Here is a 20,825-nt window from a genome sequence, read left to right as displayed (position 1 = left end):
AGCCCTGCACAGGTTGCGGGGGGAGAAAAAATAATGTAAGGCTAAAGAGGTCACAAAATGAGCACTATGCTTGTTCAAATAATTTTCTCTGTTCATTCTTGGTATCATTTGTGCACATGCACATGCACGTGAGCGTGTGTGCGCACGCTCACGCGCATGTGTGTGTGTGCGCGCGCACGCACATGTGTATTGGGGCTTGAACCCAGGACCTTCACACTGAGCTACATTCCCAGCTCTTTTTTAAGTCATTGTTTTGAGATGGGGATCTTGCTAAATTACCCAGGCTGGACTTAAACTTAGGATCTTGCTGCTTCAACCTTCCAGATACTTGAATGACAGGCATGCGCCACCACCTGGCTTGCTGTTTGTTTTAAAAGGCAGAATCATAGAGCTTCTCCCATAGTATCTCGAGGAAGCTGAGACTTGGAGACATTGAACTGGGACCCAGAAGCAAAGAGGATGCCGCTCTGGATTGTGTAGAGTAACCCACACCCCTCTGGGCACAGCATCAGCTCACTGGGTTCTGGCAGCTACCTGTCAGCTGGGCTTCTGGGTCAGGGGCTGGACTCCCTGTGCTCCTTGTGAACATACACACTCCTAGCATGCAGGTGCCCAAGGTCTGTGTGTGAGGATTAACAGAGAGAAGATACTCCTGAGACCTACCTCTGTGAAAGGTCAGTTTATAGAGGAAAAACGGTTGCATCTTTGGGGATAGAAACAAAAAGGTAAGAACTGTAAAAAAAGAACCCCCAAAGGTATCTGACTGGTTAAATATACTATGTATCTGTAGCTTAGATGTTATCGAGCCTCCAAGATGTGAGCCTTGCTGGGGGTGGAAGTTAGGGGCAGGCTGAGATGAAATCAGACATTCCCGGTGGCCATTTTCCTGTCACTTGAAGACTGCGATGAAAGCATGAGCGGGGGCGTTTGTGAATGAGGGGTGCAAGGATCCCCAGTGAGTAAACCACAGAGCTGAGCTCCTAGCCAGGCTTGTGTACGGAGAGGCTGTGTTCGCACTGTGTGCTTTGGAGCACCTCTGTCCTGTTGGAAAGAAACGTTATATTTTATTTTTGGATGACATTGAATACATCCTGTCTCAGGCTTTCTGCTTCAGTGCATTTCTGATTCTCCGAATTGCACTGTTTATTTTCTCTTTAGCACTTGCAGTAATCTTCTGCCTGTCTTCCCTTCAGTGGTAGGTGAGGTGTGAGGAATTAGAGAGGGCAGCCCTGCCGGCTCCTGGGGGCTCTCTGTGCCGTGAATGTTACGCGATGGCTTCCTTCCATGAAGAACCATTCGCTTATCATTGTAGCACTTAAGTTGTGTGCCTTTCCTCCTCCTGGAAAAGGAGCACAGCAGTGAAATGGCTTTGATTTCCATATCAGAGGCTTAGCATTCTGTTTGGTCAGTCCGCTGTGGGAACAAGGAAGGTCCAGGTGCTGGGCCCTAGGCTCAGTGTTGCTCAAGTCTCAAAAAAAATAAGAAGCTGGAACCTGATTTTCTTTTTTATGTATGAAATCATCCAAGTTTTAAATGTTGATAACTAGCTTACAGCTTATGGGAACAATTAAACTGAACATTTACAAGAGCCAGAAGTAGCCTTTGGGGCTGGAGTTTGCAATGTCCATAGTCGGAGGGTCTGCGTGGTACTGATTTTAAAGACGTCGGAAACTTCTAGATGGAGAAGTGGGATTTTACAGGCTGGGAGGGCTTAGAGGGGTGGAGGGAGGAAGCAGGGAGGATTTACATTGGTGCTTCCTGTACCTTGGGAAGGTGAGGAAGTGGGCCGGCAGTGCTGAGGCCTGGGCCAGGGAGGGTGCGGGGGATGGAATAACCCCGTGGCTGCAGTTGCTGCCTTTGGCAGGCTACAGGCCTAGCTGCCCAAACGAACACCCCAAAGCATTAAACACAGGAGAAATTTGTTTCTCTCACCGGGGTCTATGAAAGCAAGCCAGGGTAGCCCTTTACTCTTCTTGGTTTGCTTTGGCTCATCCTCAGGTCCCATGGGGTTTTAGCTTTGGTGGACACTGCAGCCAGCAGGCGAGTGTAGGGGGCTGGAGGAGGCCATGTCCCATTCCTTTGCAGGGCAGGGTCAGACATTGATGGCATCGCTTCTGTTCACACCTCGTCAGCTCAAACACAGTGACAGGGCTGCTCAAGGCCACTCAGAGCAAGGCTGGAGTATCAGAGAGAGCAGGTGCTGTGGGTTCTTGAGTCTGCTGCACTGCACCTGTGGGTCTCAGGCTGTGAGGTAGGTGTTTCTTATTGTACTGTGCTCACAGTTAAAATTTTCTAATTTTTGTAGAGAGGCTCTGGTTAGCACAAATAGAAGGTGATACTTGTGTTTCATTTTTTGTGTTTTAGATCTGTACAACCTACTTTGTTTCTGGATAAATTGGCATAGCACAAGGAGTTTTTATGCTGTTTTATTTGTAGGGTTGGTCTAGAGCAGCAGGTTTCAAACTTTTTGCTCTCTTAAGAGTCACCAAAGGGGCTATGAGTGTAGTTCAGCGGCAAAGTGCTTGTCTAGCACATGTAAGGCCCTGAGTTCCATCCCCAGCATGGCAAAAAAGAAAGAAAAAAAGAAGAAAAATTACTGGAGACACTAAAAATCTTTGTTTATATGGCTTATATTTATTTATGTTTACTATGTTTATGTTTGCTAAAAATTAAAAGACATTTACAAGAATCTACAAGCAAATATTCTACCTTTTCTAAATTTATTTGAGACAGGGTTTTGCTCTGTAATTCAGGCTGGCCTTGAACTCACTGTGTAGCCCAGGGTGGCCTCAAACTTGCAGCAATCCTCCTGCCTCAGTCCCGAGTGCTGTAATTACAGGCCTGCGCCACCACGCCCGGCTACACTGTAGTAACTGTTTCTCAATTTTGAGAAACTGATGTTTTAAAAGACAAATAATATTTTAGTAATATGAAAATAATTGGCCTTTCAGACTCCCCTAAAGGGAAGTTCAGCATCCTAGGAGCTACTGATCCAGACAATATCGTCTTAATGTTAACATTACAACTGTAGGTACCACAATTAGTGATTAAAAAGTAAAAGAGTAAGACAGCTCAAAAAATAAGTTGACTGGCCAACCTGTGACTCTCTTTCATCTTATTCTTGGGAGGAGATAGTATCTGTTACTGAATAAGAAGAAAGAAAGACAGAAAGAGGTTATTTTTATGTATAGTAATCAATTAATCAGTTTTGGCATTTGAAATATATTGAATTCAATAGACACTTTACATTATAAAAGCTCATGACAGAAAACAGTATAGCTGGTGGGTTGCTTTTGTGCACATTTACCATTGTTTTTGGCCTCCATGTTCTAAATCCACCTTTTCTCACTTGGCACCACCCACAGCCTCCTGTTGAAATGGGAGGTGCTAGATCTTTGCATTTGCAGCCACCTTTGCTGCCAGGCTGCAGGCCTGTGACCTGGGCCGTAGCAGACATCTCCCTCTCGGGCTGGGAAACAGAACCTGGGGACATGCAGGAGTACTGGGCAGCCGCACACCGTTTTAAAGGCAGCAGTTAGTGGTCGGAGGTGCTGATGGCAATGGAGGAAGCTGCAGACTCCGGGGTTTATCAGTTGCGGAGACAGCAGTGGTGTTTTCACCAGACCGATGCTTCTGTGTGAGTGGCCTGGTCTGGAACTGCAGCCCAAAAGCCAGGTTTCTCTGGCCCTCCTGAAAATATGTGATTTTCCTATTATCCTCATGTGAATTCAAGAGTCATTGCTTTTATCTGAAACTAGGAATCTGCCTTGCCACATTGTCAAAGGCAGTCAGTCTTTCAAAATACTGCTTTGGAAGCCTCATCTATCAAAATCCCTGGCCATGTTCTAACAGCGCCCATTACTGGGCTTAAAACAGATGGGTTCAGAATCCCTGTGATGCAACCCAGAAATCTGCGTCTTAAACAGGACTCAGGTGGTATGATTTTAGGTACATGAAAATTTAAGAACAACTGTCCACATTTTTCTACTTTTTAAATTATTTTCTAGCTGGGCGTGTTGGCACATGCCTGTAATCCCAGCACTTGGGAGATTGAGTTCAAGGCCAGCCTAAGCTACAAAGTGAGTTCAAGACCAGCCTGAACTGCATAGTGAAACCGTGTCTCAAAAAGAGGAAACAAAACAAAACAAAACAAAACAAAACAAAACAAAACAACAGTTATTTTCTATTTAGAGTCTTGAGTAACTTCCTTTTTGTACTGAAGATTTAATCCAGGGCCTTTGCGCTGAGCTACTTCTCAGCTACCCCTGCCTCTTTTTTATGTTTTATTTTAAGGTAGGGTCTCATTAAGTCCTTAAATTGCCCAGGCTGGGCTCGACCTTGTGATCCTGCTGCCTCAACTCCCAGAGTGCTGGGATTACAGAAGTGCTCCACCATGCTGGGCTCCGAGTAATTTTTAAAAGAAATAATTCCACCCTTTATAAGGCCAAAATCAACTAGTGACCAGTATTTCCTTCTTCTTTTTTCTGTTCCCTCCGTATTCCCCATAAGACTTTGTCTCTTTAACTTTTTTTCCCCTGTTCATTTCTTCTCACTGAAAAGCAGTAATTCCCCAGGTGGTATTGCCCATATTCAGTGGTACCTGAATTTTCAACCTCATGTTGTGACTGTGGCTTTCTCTCTCTCTCTCTCTCTCTCTCTCTCTCTGTGTGTGTGTGTGTGTGTGTGTGTGTGTGTGTGCACATGGTTTCTTTCTTGGGCATTTTTGTAACCTGTAGGCTTAGAGTTTTTACTCCAGGGACAGCTGAGACAATGAGAAGAGGCAGAACCTGGAGGCAGGGTGACTTCCTTCCTTCAAGGCATTCTTAGCCATGGATTTGGGCCAGAAAATAACAAGGAGGGCTTGATTGATCTACTTCTGAGGATTCTAGAATCACAGAATGTTATAACTAAGGAGAACATAGCTGCTCCTCTGTTTCCAAAATGAAGAACTCAGTGAGAAAGTATGTGTCCAAAGTCACCTAAGTGATTACAGTAAAGACTACAACAAATCTAGAAATAGAAAGTGGTGATGCAGAACATGACCAACACTAGCATAAAAAGGAAGGGGACAACATGTATTAAGTTAATATTTGAACTCTGGTGCATTTTTTTAGCTGCAGCTTCCTCATCTGCAAAATAAAGATTCTAATGATAGCTAACATTTTACTAGGAACTATTCTAAGAACTTTATATGCTAACTCATATGACATATTACTTTGCTTCTCCATATTTCAGATGCACAGAAAGGATATATAGTTTACCTGTTATCATACAGCTAGCTTATCGGTTTTCTATTACTCCGTTACATATTTTCATGAACTTAGTGACTTTAGACAACCCACGCTTGTGATCTTATTTCATTGGAGTCAATCATCTTGGGCATAGCTTACTTAGGCCGAGCTTACTTACTTTGTTTCACAAAGCATCTACTGAGGTGTTGGCCAAGGATAGGGGATCAGCTGAGGTATGGGCTTCATTTAAGCTCATATGGTTACTGGAAGAAGTAATTTTCTGTAGGTACAGAGCCCATGGCATTTGGGTCTCCAATGCCAGCATAAGACCATCTCCTTTCTTTGAAAGTCTCACCTCATTAGTTTAGGATCACCCAGGATAACCTCCCATTTGATCAGTTTCACATCAGCTGAGTTAGGGCCTTACTATATCTACAATCTCACTTTACCTTTGAAACATAATGTAACATAATCATGGGCGTAATATCCTGTCACCTTTGCCCTGTTCTATCACTTAGAAGTCAATTATAGGTCTCTTCTACAACCAAGAGGAGTGAATTACACAAACACACAGATCCTAGTGTACAGGAGTCCCAGGCCCATACGAATTTTGCCTGCCACAGCTCCCAGGCTAAGTTTAAACCAATGCTGGCTCCAAGCAGATTCCATGACCCCGTGGTTCTTGGTCTTAAACACAGGTGCTCATCTTTCTCTCTTTGAAGAAAGTGAAACTACTACTTCATGCCTTTGCTTGGAGTTATAAATAAAAAATATCAAGCAACTCCCCAAATATAAATTGCTTTCACACCTCCATTTTCAAAGGTCAACTTCAGGAAACCCTAACTACCCACAGTTTTATATTTTCTGGAAGAGATTTCCAAAAGTCTCTCTACACACTCTGGTTATATAATTTATGTCAGTGTGTTTATGTTCTTTTGGACATGGGGTTTGGGATTTGAGACTTGGGTTCTCAACAAATAATCTTGGCTTTGATTTTTGTCTTTGAAACAGATGAAGTGATTGAGAAGAGACGGTGAACACCTTCCTTTGGTAGACAAGACGGCATGGAGCAGCCATTTACTGTGAATTCTCTGGTAGGTCATACTGACTGGTATTTTCCATATGCCTGGAAAGCCAAAAAGAGAAGAACAGAAGCAGACCAAATGTGCAATGAATCACAAGTACTTTAAGAAGTTTAGCATTTGTTTGTAGGTTTTTTTTTTTTAAATTGATCTGTCTGGTACTGTCCTTTGAGGAAGTGACTAATAAAGCCATCTTCACAAGATTTAAAAATAATTTTTCCCCCATAAAAGTGTGAAATTTTAATTTGTCTAGCTAGATTCTAGAAAGGTAGTCCTTTGGAAAAATGCTGGAGGGAATTTTCAAGCTGACATCACAGCTAGTACCTAACCTTAGCAAGTACCTAACCTTCCTGTGCCTCAGGTTTTTCATGGATAAGAACTGGAAACTTGCCTCGTGTACTACTAAGGAGAACATTACGCATCTCACATCTAGATGTTACTTTGCAGTGCTTGTGTCCGTGGCTGCACACTTGTTCTTGTTCTGACTTCACTCCTCACTGCCCGGGTTGTGTACATTTTGTCTGGCTACATCTTAACCACCAGGATGCACTTTCTCTACTTACATTTTAGAAAGGGAGTGCACTGGGGAAGAAATAACAGGGGCATTGGGATAATGTGGTCTTATTCTGTGTCCCAGATCAGTCTCCAAATGTGAGCATAGGCACATTATGTAATTGCTGTTGCCCTGGTTTAGTACTTTGTGACAATTAGAGACAATATTTTTCATATTCCCAACCTAGCATGATGGCTTGATAAGTGGAAGCTGCTGTTTACCTCCTCCTGGTGACCCTCCTGGACCCACTCACAAAGGGACACCCTCTGAGCAACACTGAACCTAGTGCCCTATACGTGTGAAGGGTAGAGCCAGAACATAAACAGAAGGCTGATCTGGCACTGAAATGGACTGTGACTTAGTGTTTTTTCTTTGACCAGCAAAGTCCTTCACAGGAGCATAGTTGTATTCAGAGTAAGTTTGAGAGGTAAGGACTTGGAGGAACGTTTTCCCTGTCTGCACCCATGTTGGCCTTCCCCTGTGGAGAAAGAAAGAGTAGTCCATTTCTACCGCTGCAGAAGAAGGGATTAACCTTATAGGGTGTCTTATGTGTTTTTCCCAAACATTGAATAGGAATAGTTAAAATTTCATTGTATTCATCACTTTGAAAATGAACACTAAGTGGGGCTGGGGATTTAGCTCAGTGGCACAGCGCCTGCCTAGCAAGCACAAGGTCACGAGTTAGATTCCTGGTATCAGAAAACAAACAAACAAACAAAAAACAAAGAAAACGAACACTAAGGCTTTTTCATCACAAATTTTATGTTTTCATCCAAGAAGTTTACATAGAAAAAAAACTAAATTGAAAAAGGCTTTTGGTTATTTCCTAGCTTATCTCTCAAATTAATTTCACATTTAGAATGAAAAACACTACTCAGGAAAGAAAAAAGAAAAACCAACCTTGGTTTTTTATCTTCTGGGCAAAAAAATAATCTGATTATAGTCTTGTTGCTGCCTTTTCTTTCTTCTTCTCATCTCTCTCTTTTTTTCATTCTGCTGTTGAAGATTGAACCCAGGGCCTTGTGCATGCCAGGCCTCCCACTGACCTCTATTCTCAGCTCCATTTTCTCTTTTTTATTTGATACAATTAAGGATTATCTACTTTGTTTCAAGGAATATGCCAGAGAGCAGAGATGAGTGGAAAATATTTTCTTTTAAAACTTCATGGAGTTCACAGGGATGGGAAGTACCTGTGCAGACACAATTATGATTCAGTGTAGATGACACTAGGATAGGGACAAACTACTGTTGTGCATATGGGAGACTGGAAGCCCTTTTAGTAGATGCTGTAATTTCCATAGATTATTTTCCAGCATTTTTCATGTCACTGAGGCAATTGTTTGTGGTTCAGTCACAATATTGTCCTTTCATACTGTTGAATATTATAGGTGAATGTGCTTAGGGAAAAGTGGACGGACTGCTAGAGCGTTAGAGACATCTCAGTTGGAAAAGAGTCATTTATCAAGACTGAAGCTCAAGTTCCCAATCTCCCACTCTCGACTCTGTGGGGAAGCCTGCAAAAGCTTCTCTGAAATTACAGACCCCTTCAGGCTGAGCATGGTGATGTGTGCCTGGGAGGCTGAGGCAGAAGCATCACAAGTTTGAGTCCCACTGGGACAGTTTAAGGATTTAGTGAGACCCTGTCTCCAAATGAAAAATAAAAAAGTGATAGGGATCTAGCTCAGTGCAAAGGCGCTGAGTTTAATCTCCAGTACTAGAAAAACAAAACAAAACAATTCCAAAAAATAAAACCCAAGAAAGTCCTTCAGAGAACTAGAAGAATAACATAATAGGGTGTGGATCAAAGCAATTACATTTTTTTAAAAGGCTTACAGTTTTTTAAATTGACATAGAATGTTTTTACCTATTTGTAGGATACAGTGTGATACACTGATACATGTATGCAACAAGTAATGATAAAATCTGGGTAATTAGCATTTCTATCCCCTCAAACACATCATTTCTATGTCAGAAACTTTTTCTGCCTCAGTGACATAAAAAAGGCTGGAAAATAATCTATGGAAATTAGAGCATCTACTAAAAGGATTCTTTTTTTGTAGTTATATTGAAATATTCAATAAATCATAGTCTCTAGTTACTATCCTTTCTCTTTTTCTTTCTTTCTCTTTTTGTTTCTCCCTCTCTTTTTCTTTCTTTCTTCATTTCTCTCTTCTTTCTCTTCCTTCCTTCCTTTCATTCTCTCTCTTTCTCTCTTCTTTTTTTTTTCTTTCTTTCTTTCTCTTTTGCAGTGCTGAGGATTGAACCCATGATCTCCCACTGAGCCGCGTTCCCAGCCCCCTACACCAGAATTAATGTCTCTCTTTAACTGTACTTTGGTGCTTGTTTTCCTAATAAAGGAAACATGTTTGAGTGTGACATGAAGTCACTGAGGAATGGCCAGAGCACTGATGTTATAACCAGCCATTCCTCTGTACTTTCAGAATTCTGACCAGATAAGCACAGATCAAAAGTTCTCTAGGTGAGAACCAAAACCGAAAGCACCTTATTCCTTGTGACTTGACTAGACCCTTCTCTCCCCTGGAGAATGTAGGAGACTACATCTTTCATCTCTTCACCTTTAGTTGACTTGGCTTTCCTGGATAGGGGATAGTGTTAGGCTCTCTGGGAGAGGAAGCCCAAGCTCTCTAGGAAAAAACTGCATGGAAACCTCACCCATGTTGCTCCAGGCCAGGTCACAAGAGTAATAGCAGGTGCAGGGGGAGTGGCCTGCTTCTGACTAACCGAAACCTTGAGAAACTTATTTATGGCTCTCTGGTTATATATTAAACTTTCAGGAACAGGAGTCATTTTAAATCCCTGGGATTCTATGTGCTATATAACTACCATGAAAATAGATCAGATGGCACTGAAAAACTTCAGACATCTAATCTGCTATACTCTGTACTCTTTTTGGTAATTCATGCCACACTTAAAACTACGTCTACTTAGAGTTTTTCATAGCTTTCTGTAGACCTTAGTGAGGTGCCCTGTCCACGCTGGAGCTGGACACACACCCTACACTTAACTGACGAAGGAGGCCTCAGGGAGCGAACTTGGCTCTGGGCCACCTCAGAGTATCAAGACCTGGAAGAGTGGTCTAAAACTGGCACATAACTCAGTGCCTCTGGGAGCCCTGCTTAAAAGATCCATTCTCCAGTGCACCTCCAGAGATCCTGAGGTGGGGCCAGTTAGGAATTTACACTTTTATAAAAGGCCCAGTTGTTGCTCATGCTGCTGTTTTGTGGGCGGTACTTGGAGATGCATGAGTCTAAACCAGGAGAAAACAAACCATGGCTCAGGGGTAAAGTCACTGCTTGGAGCACAGCCAGACTCCTTTGTTTCCATGTTGTTTATGGCTGCTTTCCCACCAGGAGCACTGAATTCAAGTTGTGACAGAGACCATAAGGTGCTGGCCATTGGACCTTTAATAGAAAAAATGTCCTGACTTTTTTTTGTTTTGCTTTTTCTGAAGCACTGACTTCTTACTGAGTAACTGAATAATTAACCTGAAAAATATATACTTATGTTTTTCCAAATGTGTATAAATACTGGTTTTGTTAATAAAATTGAAATACAGGAATTGTTTAGTTAATTTATTGCTAGTGTTTTTTCAATCAGGGACTGATGAATGGCATAAGTACTACAATATGGCAACCTGAGGGTGTTTTATATTTAATAAAAATGGGGCTGGAGGTTCTTAGGTTTGGATAGGCGTCTCCAGAACTTACTGGTAGATTTTTCTTCCTTTTATTTTGTGAAACTGGAGAAAGACCCTGAAAATTTCTTATTAAACTAGATCTATTTTGGCAAGGACTCAAATCCGGATAGTAACTTTGGATTTAGAGACTGCCTTGAGACCATTCAGAGAATGACATGAGTCCTTCTATGAAGGGATTTATCCTGGGTCTGCCCCACATGACTCAGGAGGTGAACATCCGCAGGGGCATGTGAGAGGGTCCATGATGTTTTACCTGAAATGACCTAAAGCACACACTCAGGAACTGCCACCTGATTTGATCATGAAATCTAAAGGGGCTCTTACTTAAACAAAAATGTAAGTTTATCCTGGATGTGTGTCTTTAGGTAGGGTTTTTGCTTTGATTATATCTTAACTCTTTTTTTTTTTTTTTTTTTCTGGTACCGGGAATCGAACTCATGACCTTGTGCTTGCCGGGTAGGCGCTGTGCTGCTCAGCTAAAACCCCAGCCCCCATGTCTTAACTCTTATGAAAAGATTTCTTTAAGTATTGATGCCAAGTTTTTAGTGTGTCCATTAGTCAGTCATATTCTTTCCTTACTATATCAGATATTTAAATTTTGCTTTGCAGAGAAAGTTAGCTGCTATGCCTGACCATACAGATGTCTCCGTAAGCCCAGAAGAGCGGGTCCGTGCCCTAAGCAAGCTGGGTTGCAATATTACCGTCAACGAGGACATCACGCCGCGCCGCTACTTCAGGTCCGGAGTGGAAATGGAGAGGATGGCGTCTGTGTACCTGGAAGAGGGAAACTTGGAAAATGCCTTTGTTCTTTACAATAAATTTATAACGTAAGTTTTTGTTCCTGTTGTTGTTGTTTATTGGCTTTAGAGGCCTTTAAAATGAGAAATTAGAAGAAAATACATGATACTTTCATGTGGCATTGTGGGGTACCAGAAGGGTTTTCATAGTCAAACTAGTTGTACTGTTTCTCAAAGCGTTAGATGCCCAGGTTTTTAAGTTACCTGCAAATGTGTTGAAAGGCACTCAGCTGCCCCCTGTGGGGCTTAGGAATGAGCTGAAGGTCAGGGAGGAGGGGAGGCTCTCAGCCGATCAGCCCAGTAACCTGGGTGTCTCCTTCTTCACGAACAGAATTTCTTGTTCCCTGCTGTTCCTTCCCCACAGGGATGCAAGCTTTCTGAGAGCAGGAGCCCCACTGCAGCTCCACCTACAGCATCTGGAACATGTCACCAACATTTTAAAAATTTAATATGATGGGTTGAGGCCTGGGGACAAGTTGGGAAGCATAGAAAAGATGTGATTCTGGAAGCAGGCCTTCAATTCTCTATAGCACTTACTACTTTTTTAAGATAATTTATTTGGTTACATAAGAATCCTATGTACAAAAGTGCTTTCAAAATGTTGAATGAGTGTGGCTACATCAAAATACCTGTGTAAAAATCACATATTTCCCACTAGGAATTTGTTGGTAATACAGCTTAGCTTAATAATGAACAGAAATGGGATTTGGACTCTTCTTACCAGTGTAGCAGTTTAACTGGTCAGAGAGATAGCTTCTTAATAGTTATTTACTCTAAGCTGAATGTTTTGTTGTTTGTTGGTTTTAATTGAAATCATATGTTGGTTAATTTGACTAGTTTATTTTTAATTTTATTTTAATTGACAAGTAATTATGTGTATTTATGGGGTATTTATGATATTTTCAAAGATGTGTACATTGTGGAAGACTAAACCCAGCTAATTAACATATCCATTACCTCACACACTTACCATTTGTTAAGTAGCGAGAATACTTAAAATCTGCTGTCTTGTAAAGTTTTATTAGGATCGCAGTGCTGTACACTGCTGCACTGGGCCTCCTGAACTTCTTCCTCCTATGGAACCGAAACTTTGTGTTCCTCAACCAGCATCTTCCCAATCCCATCCTTACCCCACCCACCTGCAGGTGCTCCCTGCTTCTTGAGGCTGACTGTTGAAAGTTTCACATCCCAGGGGGATCATGGAGTACCTTCCATTTCCTACCTTACAGTTTCAGTTTCACTGGTTGAGTGGGGGGTGCTTACCCTGAGGACACTCAAGAAGTTGAACAGATCAAGCAGTTTAAAAATTCTGTCATTCTACCAAGGGCAAAATTAAAAGCAGTTTACATAGCATACACATTTCTAAGTTATTCACCTTGAATATTTAGCTTGGAAATTTAGAGAATGAGTGGTAACCTTCATCCTATCTGGAAAAATCAGTTGTTATTTTTGGAAGTGAAGCAGTGAATATGAAATTGAAGGTTATCTCCTACCACTGATAGCAACAGCTTGGTTTCAGGTGTCAACAGTTCATATGTCTTTCATTTTCTGCTCCAGCTTTGCTCACACTGGTATGGAAGCATAAGTGCAGTAAAGGAGAAAACCACTGTACCCTGAGCTACTGAGCGCTCAGAATGATTGAATTCTCTCATGTCATTAGCAGTGTGATAATTTGTGCCTCACTTACTGTCTCTGGGCCTCAGTGCCCTCTCTACAAATGAAAGACTTATGGGGGAAAATCTCTGAAATTCCTCCAGCTCTTAGTACTCGTGATTTTGATTGTTTATGAAGTCTGAGAGAGCTCACAACTCTTCCGCTGCTTCTATATGCATTAATTTTCGCATTTGAGAAATGGGAGTTGTGTTGCCATTTCTGTCTGCCCACGGCCTAATCATCAGGCAACGTGATGTGATGAATGTGTGCATGTGGCTTGTAAGCAGTAACGTCAGTAATTGTAATGTGTTCCGTGTTAGTTACAGAACTAGCCTTTACATCCCCTTCTGATCCATCAAGGAAGAGCTGTTCATTCACTTTTCAGATTTTTATTGACTACTGGCTATTAGCTGGCTACTTTCGTCAGGCTGGGATGCATCAGTGAATAAAAAAGAGAATTTTCTGTCCTTGTGGAAGCAGTACCTTTGTTTTCCCTGGGAGCAGTGCACCTGGTTGGCATGGATTCCCTGTCCCTGTCTTGCATCTTACTTCCCCCAAAGGTGGTGGGAAAGTAACAGCTAATCAACATCTCTTAATTCATTGTAGATTCTGGTTGTTTTTTTTTTTTTAAGTTATACATTTTCAGTTAAGAGTTTTTGATATATACTCAATAGTGCTACTTATTCATCCGTGATTATCCGAATCTTTTTCTAGGGTGAGAAGGGATTAACTTTGGTCTTTCCACACTCTCACATTTTTGTATCATCCTTTCGGTTGCCAGCAGCACACAGAAATCAGACGGTGCTCAAGTGCCCAGGTCCTGAGAAAGACCAAAGTGACTTGGTTCGTTTAGCAAAGATGTATCTTGACTTTAATCCCATTAGCTTCTGTGCCTAGTTTGCTGAACTTCACTACCCTGCAGTGCCAAAATAATACTCATGTCAACCTTTAATGAAAAGGTGGATGGAAAGACTATTGGTTAAATAATGTCATTAAACGTCATTTTTGAAAAGGATGCTCCTATTCGATACTGTCGTTAAGCTTTTGCTTTGTGTGTTTTCTTTTTCTCCAGCTTGTTTGTGGAAAAGCTTCCTAACCACCGAGATTACCAGCAATGTGCAGTACCTGAAAAGCAGGATATTATGAAGGTACCGTGGGACTGATTTTCCACTGTGGGATCAAATGCTCCACAAATATCCATTATTGGTTCACCAACCCCTTCCTTTCCTCCTTTGTCTCTTCCTCTGGAGAGTTTGAACACAAGAAATTCATTCCATTAGCTATGATGTTTCGATTTCTTCTTAGACATTTAATGATTATGACTGAGCCAATGTGTCCTGTCTAATTGATGGTGGTGGATAAAAGAAAGAAAAAGGATGAACTCTATCACCTTTTGATGTGAAGGAATTATTTAGATTCCTCCCAGAAATTGAGAGAGTGGTTATATGATTTCCTGTACTTATTTGAGGCAGTCATTTTGGCTGGTTTTAATTACTTTGTACAGCCCTGAACCCAGTAATTATCTGAAAATTACTATGCATTATTATTGTTATTATTATTATTGCTATTATTATTTCAATGATATTGGGAATTGAGCACAGGGAGTGCTGAGTGACACCCCAGCTACCCTTTCTATCCTTCCTTTTTTGAGACAGGATCTTGCTAAGTTGTCCAGTTTGTACACAAACTTGCGATACTCCTACTTCAATCTCTCAAGTCACGCAGATTACAGGCACGCATCACCATGCCTGGCCAGTGTTCACTTTTAAGGCAGCTACAGAGTTCTAGCCACAGTCATGCACCATATAATGATGCTTCAGTCAACCATGGACCACATGGTCAAGGTGGGTTGCATCAAATCATATTGCCTAGTGACATCATAGGCACCTTAATTTGTGTAAATACACAAAAACACAAAACCCAGGGATGACACATTGTTCAGAATATATCCCCATCCTTAAATGTTGCATGACTGTATTTACCTCTTTGAGTATTTGGGCTTATGTGTAGTAAGTGTTGAGGGACGGCCTGCCTGAAATACTATCAGTGAAAAAAAAGATTGTTGCAATGCATGTGTTTATCATAAGCCTTTGTTATGCGATCTCTAGCTGAGAAGACATCCCTTTAAATAAACGTTTTACAGTGTTTCTCATTCATCTTGGTTTGTGTTGGCCTTATGAGGTGTTAAAAGACTGTGTACAAAGCCAATCACTGTGTGATAATTATTGAGAAATATTTTACTGTGTTATGGAATAAAGACTCTCCTGCTAGTCCTATAAGGCCAGAGGCTGTCTGGAAACAGATTTAGTTAAAATGTTAGGTCACTTGACATGGTTACATGTTTATACTCACTATGTTATCCTGTCTTTGTATAACATTTTCCCTTCAATCTCTTGTACATTCAACCTTAGAGAGTATGGAAACCAAAGGTCTAAGCTGTCAAGGTGACCCTTGGTGTAATTGAGTGTTGTTTTTATTGGCAAGAGCAAACTTCTTCAAAAGTAGTACCTTTCTCTTATTCATGTTTATTAAATAAATGGATAGGTCAATAAGTAAATGACAACGAATTAAAAGAGCAAACCTTTTGGTGGAAGGACCTTCTTGGCAGTAGGAGACTCGGGTTCTGGTCCTGACAAGACCACTTGCAAGTTCTATGATATGTAACAATTTCTCTTCCAGTGATGATGAACCTTGTAGAGCTTTGAGTGGTAGCAAACAGCTGGGTGCAGCACATGAGCCGTAGGCCCACCACCTGGCCTTTGTTTCCTTTTCTCTCAACAGAAGGGTGGTAATTGGACTCTGTCTGGTTTCCCAGATTTTCCTGTGACTAAGAATCACAGGGGAAGTTGTTTGAGATGCAGATTAGTTGACCTTTTCTCTAGTATATCTAGCAGCAGCCTCAGAATCTGTACAGTATTTTTATGAAAAGTTTCTCAGTTGCTTTTTACATTTGGTTTGTCTAGGAATCCCTACCCGCCCCACACCTTCCAGTGCTCCCTTGTTACTGATGCTACGTGATTTACATATGGAATCGGTACCTACTACCTAAAAATGGGATACTTGCCTACACAAGAAGCTTATCTAATCAGTGGGGTCAATAAAGGTTTTTTTTTTTTTTTTTTAACTTCCGAAAATTTTATTTTGGAACCCTAGAATAAGGAAAGTTATTTTACTGCCATCATCTTTGGTTACTTGTGACTTAATTTCTAATAAATATACCAGCTGTTTTTCCTTCTCAGCTGATTATTTATAGACTATACTGAAAATCCCACTAATTGATATGTATATATATATTTTTAAAAGAAACTGAAGGAGATTGCCTTCCCAAGGACAGATGAATTGAAAAAGGACCTTTTAAAGAAATATAACGTAGAATACCAAGAATATTTGCAAAGCAAAGTAAGTTCACTTGATACATTTATTTCATGACTGTTTTCTGTGCAAATATTTTTGAATTTTATTTTTATGAGTTTTCCAAGTATCATATGCATTTAAATTAAAAATTAAAGATGCAGTGATGTGAAACCAATAAAAAATTCATGTTGATGTTCAGGTTAAGTACTTGCACCAAAGATGTGGTATTTTTATTTCCCTGTAACATCTAATGAAGCAGTGCATTAGGAGATAGATTTCCTACAGAGATTTAAGCAGAACTTTTGGGCTATGTCTTTGCCCTGTAACCTTAAGCCAAATGGCTGCTTTTTCAAATGAACAGAGGCAATAGGAAGCAGTGAGAACAATGAATGATTTCTGTTGTGTCCAATTATGCAGGCCTTGGAAACATGAATTTGATTAAGTATTACAGTGAATAATACATACAGATAGAACAACAGCTAATCGTACTGATGGAATGTGATCACAGCACCAAAGGGTGGTGATTTCTGATTGCTATTAGATAAAAAGTGAAAGTGATAGTGATGTCTAAGAGACAGGCATTGAAAAAAGAAATTGACCAATCTATAAGATATTCGGTTGAAAATGTGAACTCTCAAATGTTGATGCATTATTGTAAGTGTTGTGCTTTGTGTGTGTGTTTATTTGCTTTGGAGATTGCCACCTGCATGACCCTTACTTCAGTTCAATCTCATCGCCTCTGTCTTGCTTTTCTATCGGCGTGGCCAGAAGGCTGTTTCGCATGAGGTATTTTAACTAAGTGGCAGAAGAGTGAGCTCAGAAGTGTGGATATTAGTGACTTGATTGGAAATATGAAAGGCAAATGATTTTGTAGAACAAGTGAAAGCAACAGCAAGAGAGGGCAGAGCTCAGCTCCGGTCTCTCACACTCAGCAAGGCAGACGTTGTCCTGCTGAAGGACCTCCTCGGGAGGAGCAGGCTCAGCTGCTGTGCCACCTTCTGCTTTGGGTGACACAAACTGCCTTGCCAAGCACACTATGTCCTACATAGAAATCTGTGGTGGTAGAGTGGCAGCAGCCATACCTGGGAGAGGCCACCAGACCTCCCTGTAAGCCCTGGCTATCAACTGTACCTTTGTCCCCTAGACTCGTCAGAAATGCAGAATCTAATCTTGGTCTCCTTCACTACCCCCACCTTACATTAGCTCCCCCAATCTAGTTTCTAGCAATATCGTTTGAGAAGCTTATTAAATTTTTTTTGTTCTCTGATCTAATAATGCCTAGATAGTTTGTTTGTACTCAGGAACTTGGGATTTTGCATTTCTAACAAAATTCCTACTAAATTATGACAGAAGTGGTTAGAATACATGTTAAGGACTATTTCTTTGTGACTCCACCTCTCCATAAAGTTTTAATAGAGAATGAGTCCTAAAATCCAAATGGTGAAAGTTTTGGGTCAGCCCTGTGCAATAGAATTTCCTGTGCTAGTGAACATGTTCTATTTTACACTTTCCAATATGGTAGCCAGCAGCCACGTGTCGCTGTTGGGTACCGAAAATATGACTAGAGGACTGAGGCATTGGGTTTCTGATTGTATTTAGTTTTTACTAATTTAAGTGTACATCCATAGCCACATGTGGCCACTGGTGACTGGATGGAGCAGCACAGTCTTCAGGAAAGATTTTGTTCCATCCAGTCTGGCTGGTCAACCCTGACCTTAATTTTCCAACATTTGGAAGTACCAGAGAATGGATGGAACTTGATTGTCATACTCTACCTCTGGTGAAGTAGGAGAGGATTTTGAACTGCAGACTTAATTGGAGTAAGGGACTTTTTCATGGTGTGTGTTTTCCTCACGGCTTCCTAAGTGTCCCTTTGGACATGTCAGTCTCCAGCTATCTGTCTGCTAGAAGATGGAAAGTGTGTAATCCCAGTTTGATGTTTTTCCCTTGGAAATTAACCTTTTCTTCTGCTAACCACATTTTTAGAACAAATATAAAGCTGAAATTCTCAAAAAATTGGAGCATCAGAGATTGATAGAGGCAGAAAGGAAGCGGATTGCTCAGATGCGCCAGCAGCAGCTTGAATCGGAGCAGTTCCTGTTTTTTGAAGACCAACTCAAGAGGCAAGAGTTAGCCCGAGGCCAGACGCGGAGTCAGGAGACCCCGGGACTATCGGAGCAGATTGACGGGAAGGCTCTCTCCTGCTTTTCCTCGCACCAGAACAACTCCTTGCTGAATGTATTTGCAGATCCACCTACCAAAAGTGAAGCAACCAATTGTACTAGACATTCACCTCCTGTCAACAGAGCCTTAAAGCTAGCAGCTACTCTAAGTGCTGTGCAGAGTAAGTGATATCGTGCACGCTTCAAGACACTGAGGCTGCTCTGATGGAAGCAGTTCTCCGCAGCAGCTGGGAGGGTCTGTTCATCTCCTGACTAACGGTAGTAGGACCCCTGAATGAAGTGGTGTCAATGGCAGAACTAACTTCTCTGTGCTCTGATGCTTTTACTACATGTAATTTTAAAATTCAGGAAACATGATTCTCCTGATGATAAAGCAGACTCTGTAATAAATGGGGCTGTCTTTTCTCACTGAACACAGGTTTTAAATGAGAATTCCTGGCATTCTTTTTCTTCCATGCATTTTAACTAAGAAACACATAAAGCTTAAAGGTAAACACTGATGTGGAGAGAAAAGAAAATACTGAAAAAATTGCCCAGACATTTGCTCAATCATAAAGCAATTTAGCATTTTTCATGAATGGAGAGGATCTCTTACATAGTTAACCTCCAAATGGAGTGTGTATTTCTGCCAACAATTAATGCTAGTTAATACTGTAAAAACTATATTGGCAAGTACACGAAATCAAATGAATTCTTTTTGGGAGTCACTGTCAGATGGAATCTGTGTGCCTAATTATTTTTAAACAGTAATAATGATAGGCACCCATTTTACAAACTACTGTACTGCTTTTTTTTGTTTGTTCATTTTTTTGTTTTTCTTCTGGTACCAGGAATCGAACTCATGACCTTGCGCTTGCCAGGCAGGTGCTGTGCCGCTGAGCTAAATTCCCAGCCCCTTTACTGCTAATTATTTCCCAGAGTACGCTTTTGCTCTCTGATCATTAACTCTCATTGCATATGAACAACACATAGTAAATATAGTGAAGAATATTTATTCTCTATCTTATAGGAGGTGAGATGTATTCTATGCAACCTCTGCATTTAATGGTACATACGTTATGCACTACAAGAAAATGTACACATACCTGGAGATAATTATCCAGAGCATAAACATGTACAAATGCTCACAATTTACCCCTTTGCTTATAAAGTAATTTATATGCAAAATGTAATTTTATTTTCTTTTTAGTCATTTGTTTGTACGAATTTTAAAACAATATGGAAAATGACACACCTGATTATTTCACTTCTGGAGTTTATATTTAAAACTACAGTTACTCTCCAAAAACAATTTAGAAGACAGAATACAGGATTTGCTTTTTAGATTTTTGCCCTTTTCCCGTGTCTTAGATTTAGTGGTTGAAGGACTGAGATGTGTGGTTTTACCGAGAGATCTCTGCCACAAATTCCTGCTGCTGGCCGAATCCAATACAGTAAGAGGAATCGAAACCTGTGGGATCCTCTGTGGAAAGCTGGTACGGCCTTTCTCCTGTCTCTCTGCACAGGGTGTTTCCAGGAGTATTAATTTTCTTGTGATTAGCACAGCAGAAGAAAAGCCTGCTAGGAGCTGTAAATATTATGAAATTCACTTTATATAGATTAATTTCATAAATCTACTGTCATTATTCATGAACTGTGTCTCTAGTAAGTGCGCTGTTAAATTCCAGAGGTATGAGCAAAGCCCGTTTTAAGGAATCAAACCATCAATTAAATCTTCACTTTAAAAAATGGTACATTACAAGTCTTCAGATTTACAAATTTACCTTATTTGCTAAATCAAATTTCATGGCCATTGCTGGTTTCACACACTTTCATATAATTGTCTTTCTATCTATCCTTACCTCTGGCAAATATCTTCCCATCCTTTTTCAAATACTTGTGGAATGAAATTAGAGTTCCATTGTTTTCTTTAGTTTAAAGGAATAGTTTTAACAAACTAAAATCTATAATGACTGGTCATATTTATGAAAGATATTGCTAGAAGTATGACAGACGACAATGTCAAAATAGAAGGAGATAAATGAGATTTAATTTCCTCTTGCAGTGAAGATGAAAAATGTCTTCTCAAGTGTCCTTTCTTAGGCTCTTACGGTATCAGTTTATATTTCTGGGTCCAGGCATTTGACATGAATGATATGATTTATTTGACATGTATTTTCTGACTAGATTCCAGTGTTTCATCATTAGTTTTACTCCAAGAGAGGAAAACTGCATCATCACCTCAGGACCCTCTTCTTTTTTTTTTTTTTTTTTT

The 20,825-nt window shown here is 40.7% G+C and overlaps 1 protein-coding gene across 2 annotated transcripts in view; it reads left to right on the top strand.

The window, feature by feature from the left end:
- Window positions 1–20,825, top strand: part of Stambpl1 (STAM binding protein-like 1) — a 46,154-nt gene that overhangs the window by 16,868 nt on the left and 8,461 nt on the right. The window contains exons 2-7 of one of the 2 annotated variants that reach the window (XM_005385860.2): window positions 6,243–6,325; window positions 11,194–11,411; window positions 14,107–14,182; window positions 16,338–16,433; window positions 18,375–18,732; window positions 19,922–20,046. In XM_005385860.2, coding sequence (XP_005385917.1) covers window positions 6,296–6,325; window positions 11,194–11,411; window positions 14,107–14,182; window positions 16,338–16,433; window positions 18,375–18,732; window positions 19,922–20,046 — 903 coding nt within the window. In that variant the 5' untranslated portion in view covers window positions 6,243–6,295. The remainder of the gene's footprint in view (window positions 1–6,242; window positions 6,326–11,193; window positions 11,412–14,106; window positions 14,183–16,337; window positions 16,434–18,374; window positions 18,733–19,921; window positions 20,047–20,825) is intronic. The other variant, XM_013514911.1, reaches the window with a different exon arrangement.

The sequence above is a fragment of the Chinchilla lanigera genome, unplaced genomic scaffold (assembly GCF_000276665.1).
Source record: "Chinchilla lanigera isolate Chin_1 unplaced genomic scaffold, ChiLan1.0 scaffold00024, whole genome shotgun sequence".
Lineage (NCBI taxonomy): Eukaryota > Metazoa > Chordata > Mammalia > Rodentia > Chinchillidae > Chinchilla > Chinchilla lanigera.
This window is presented reverse-complemented; position numbering and strand designations above follow the sequence as displayed.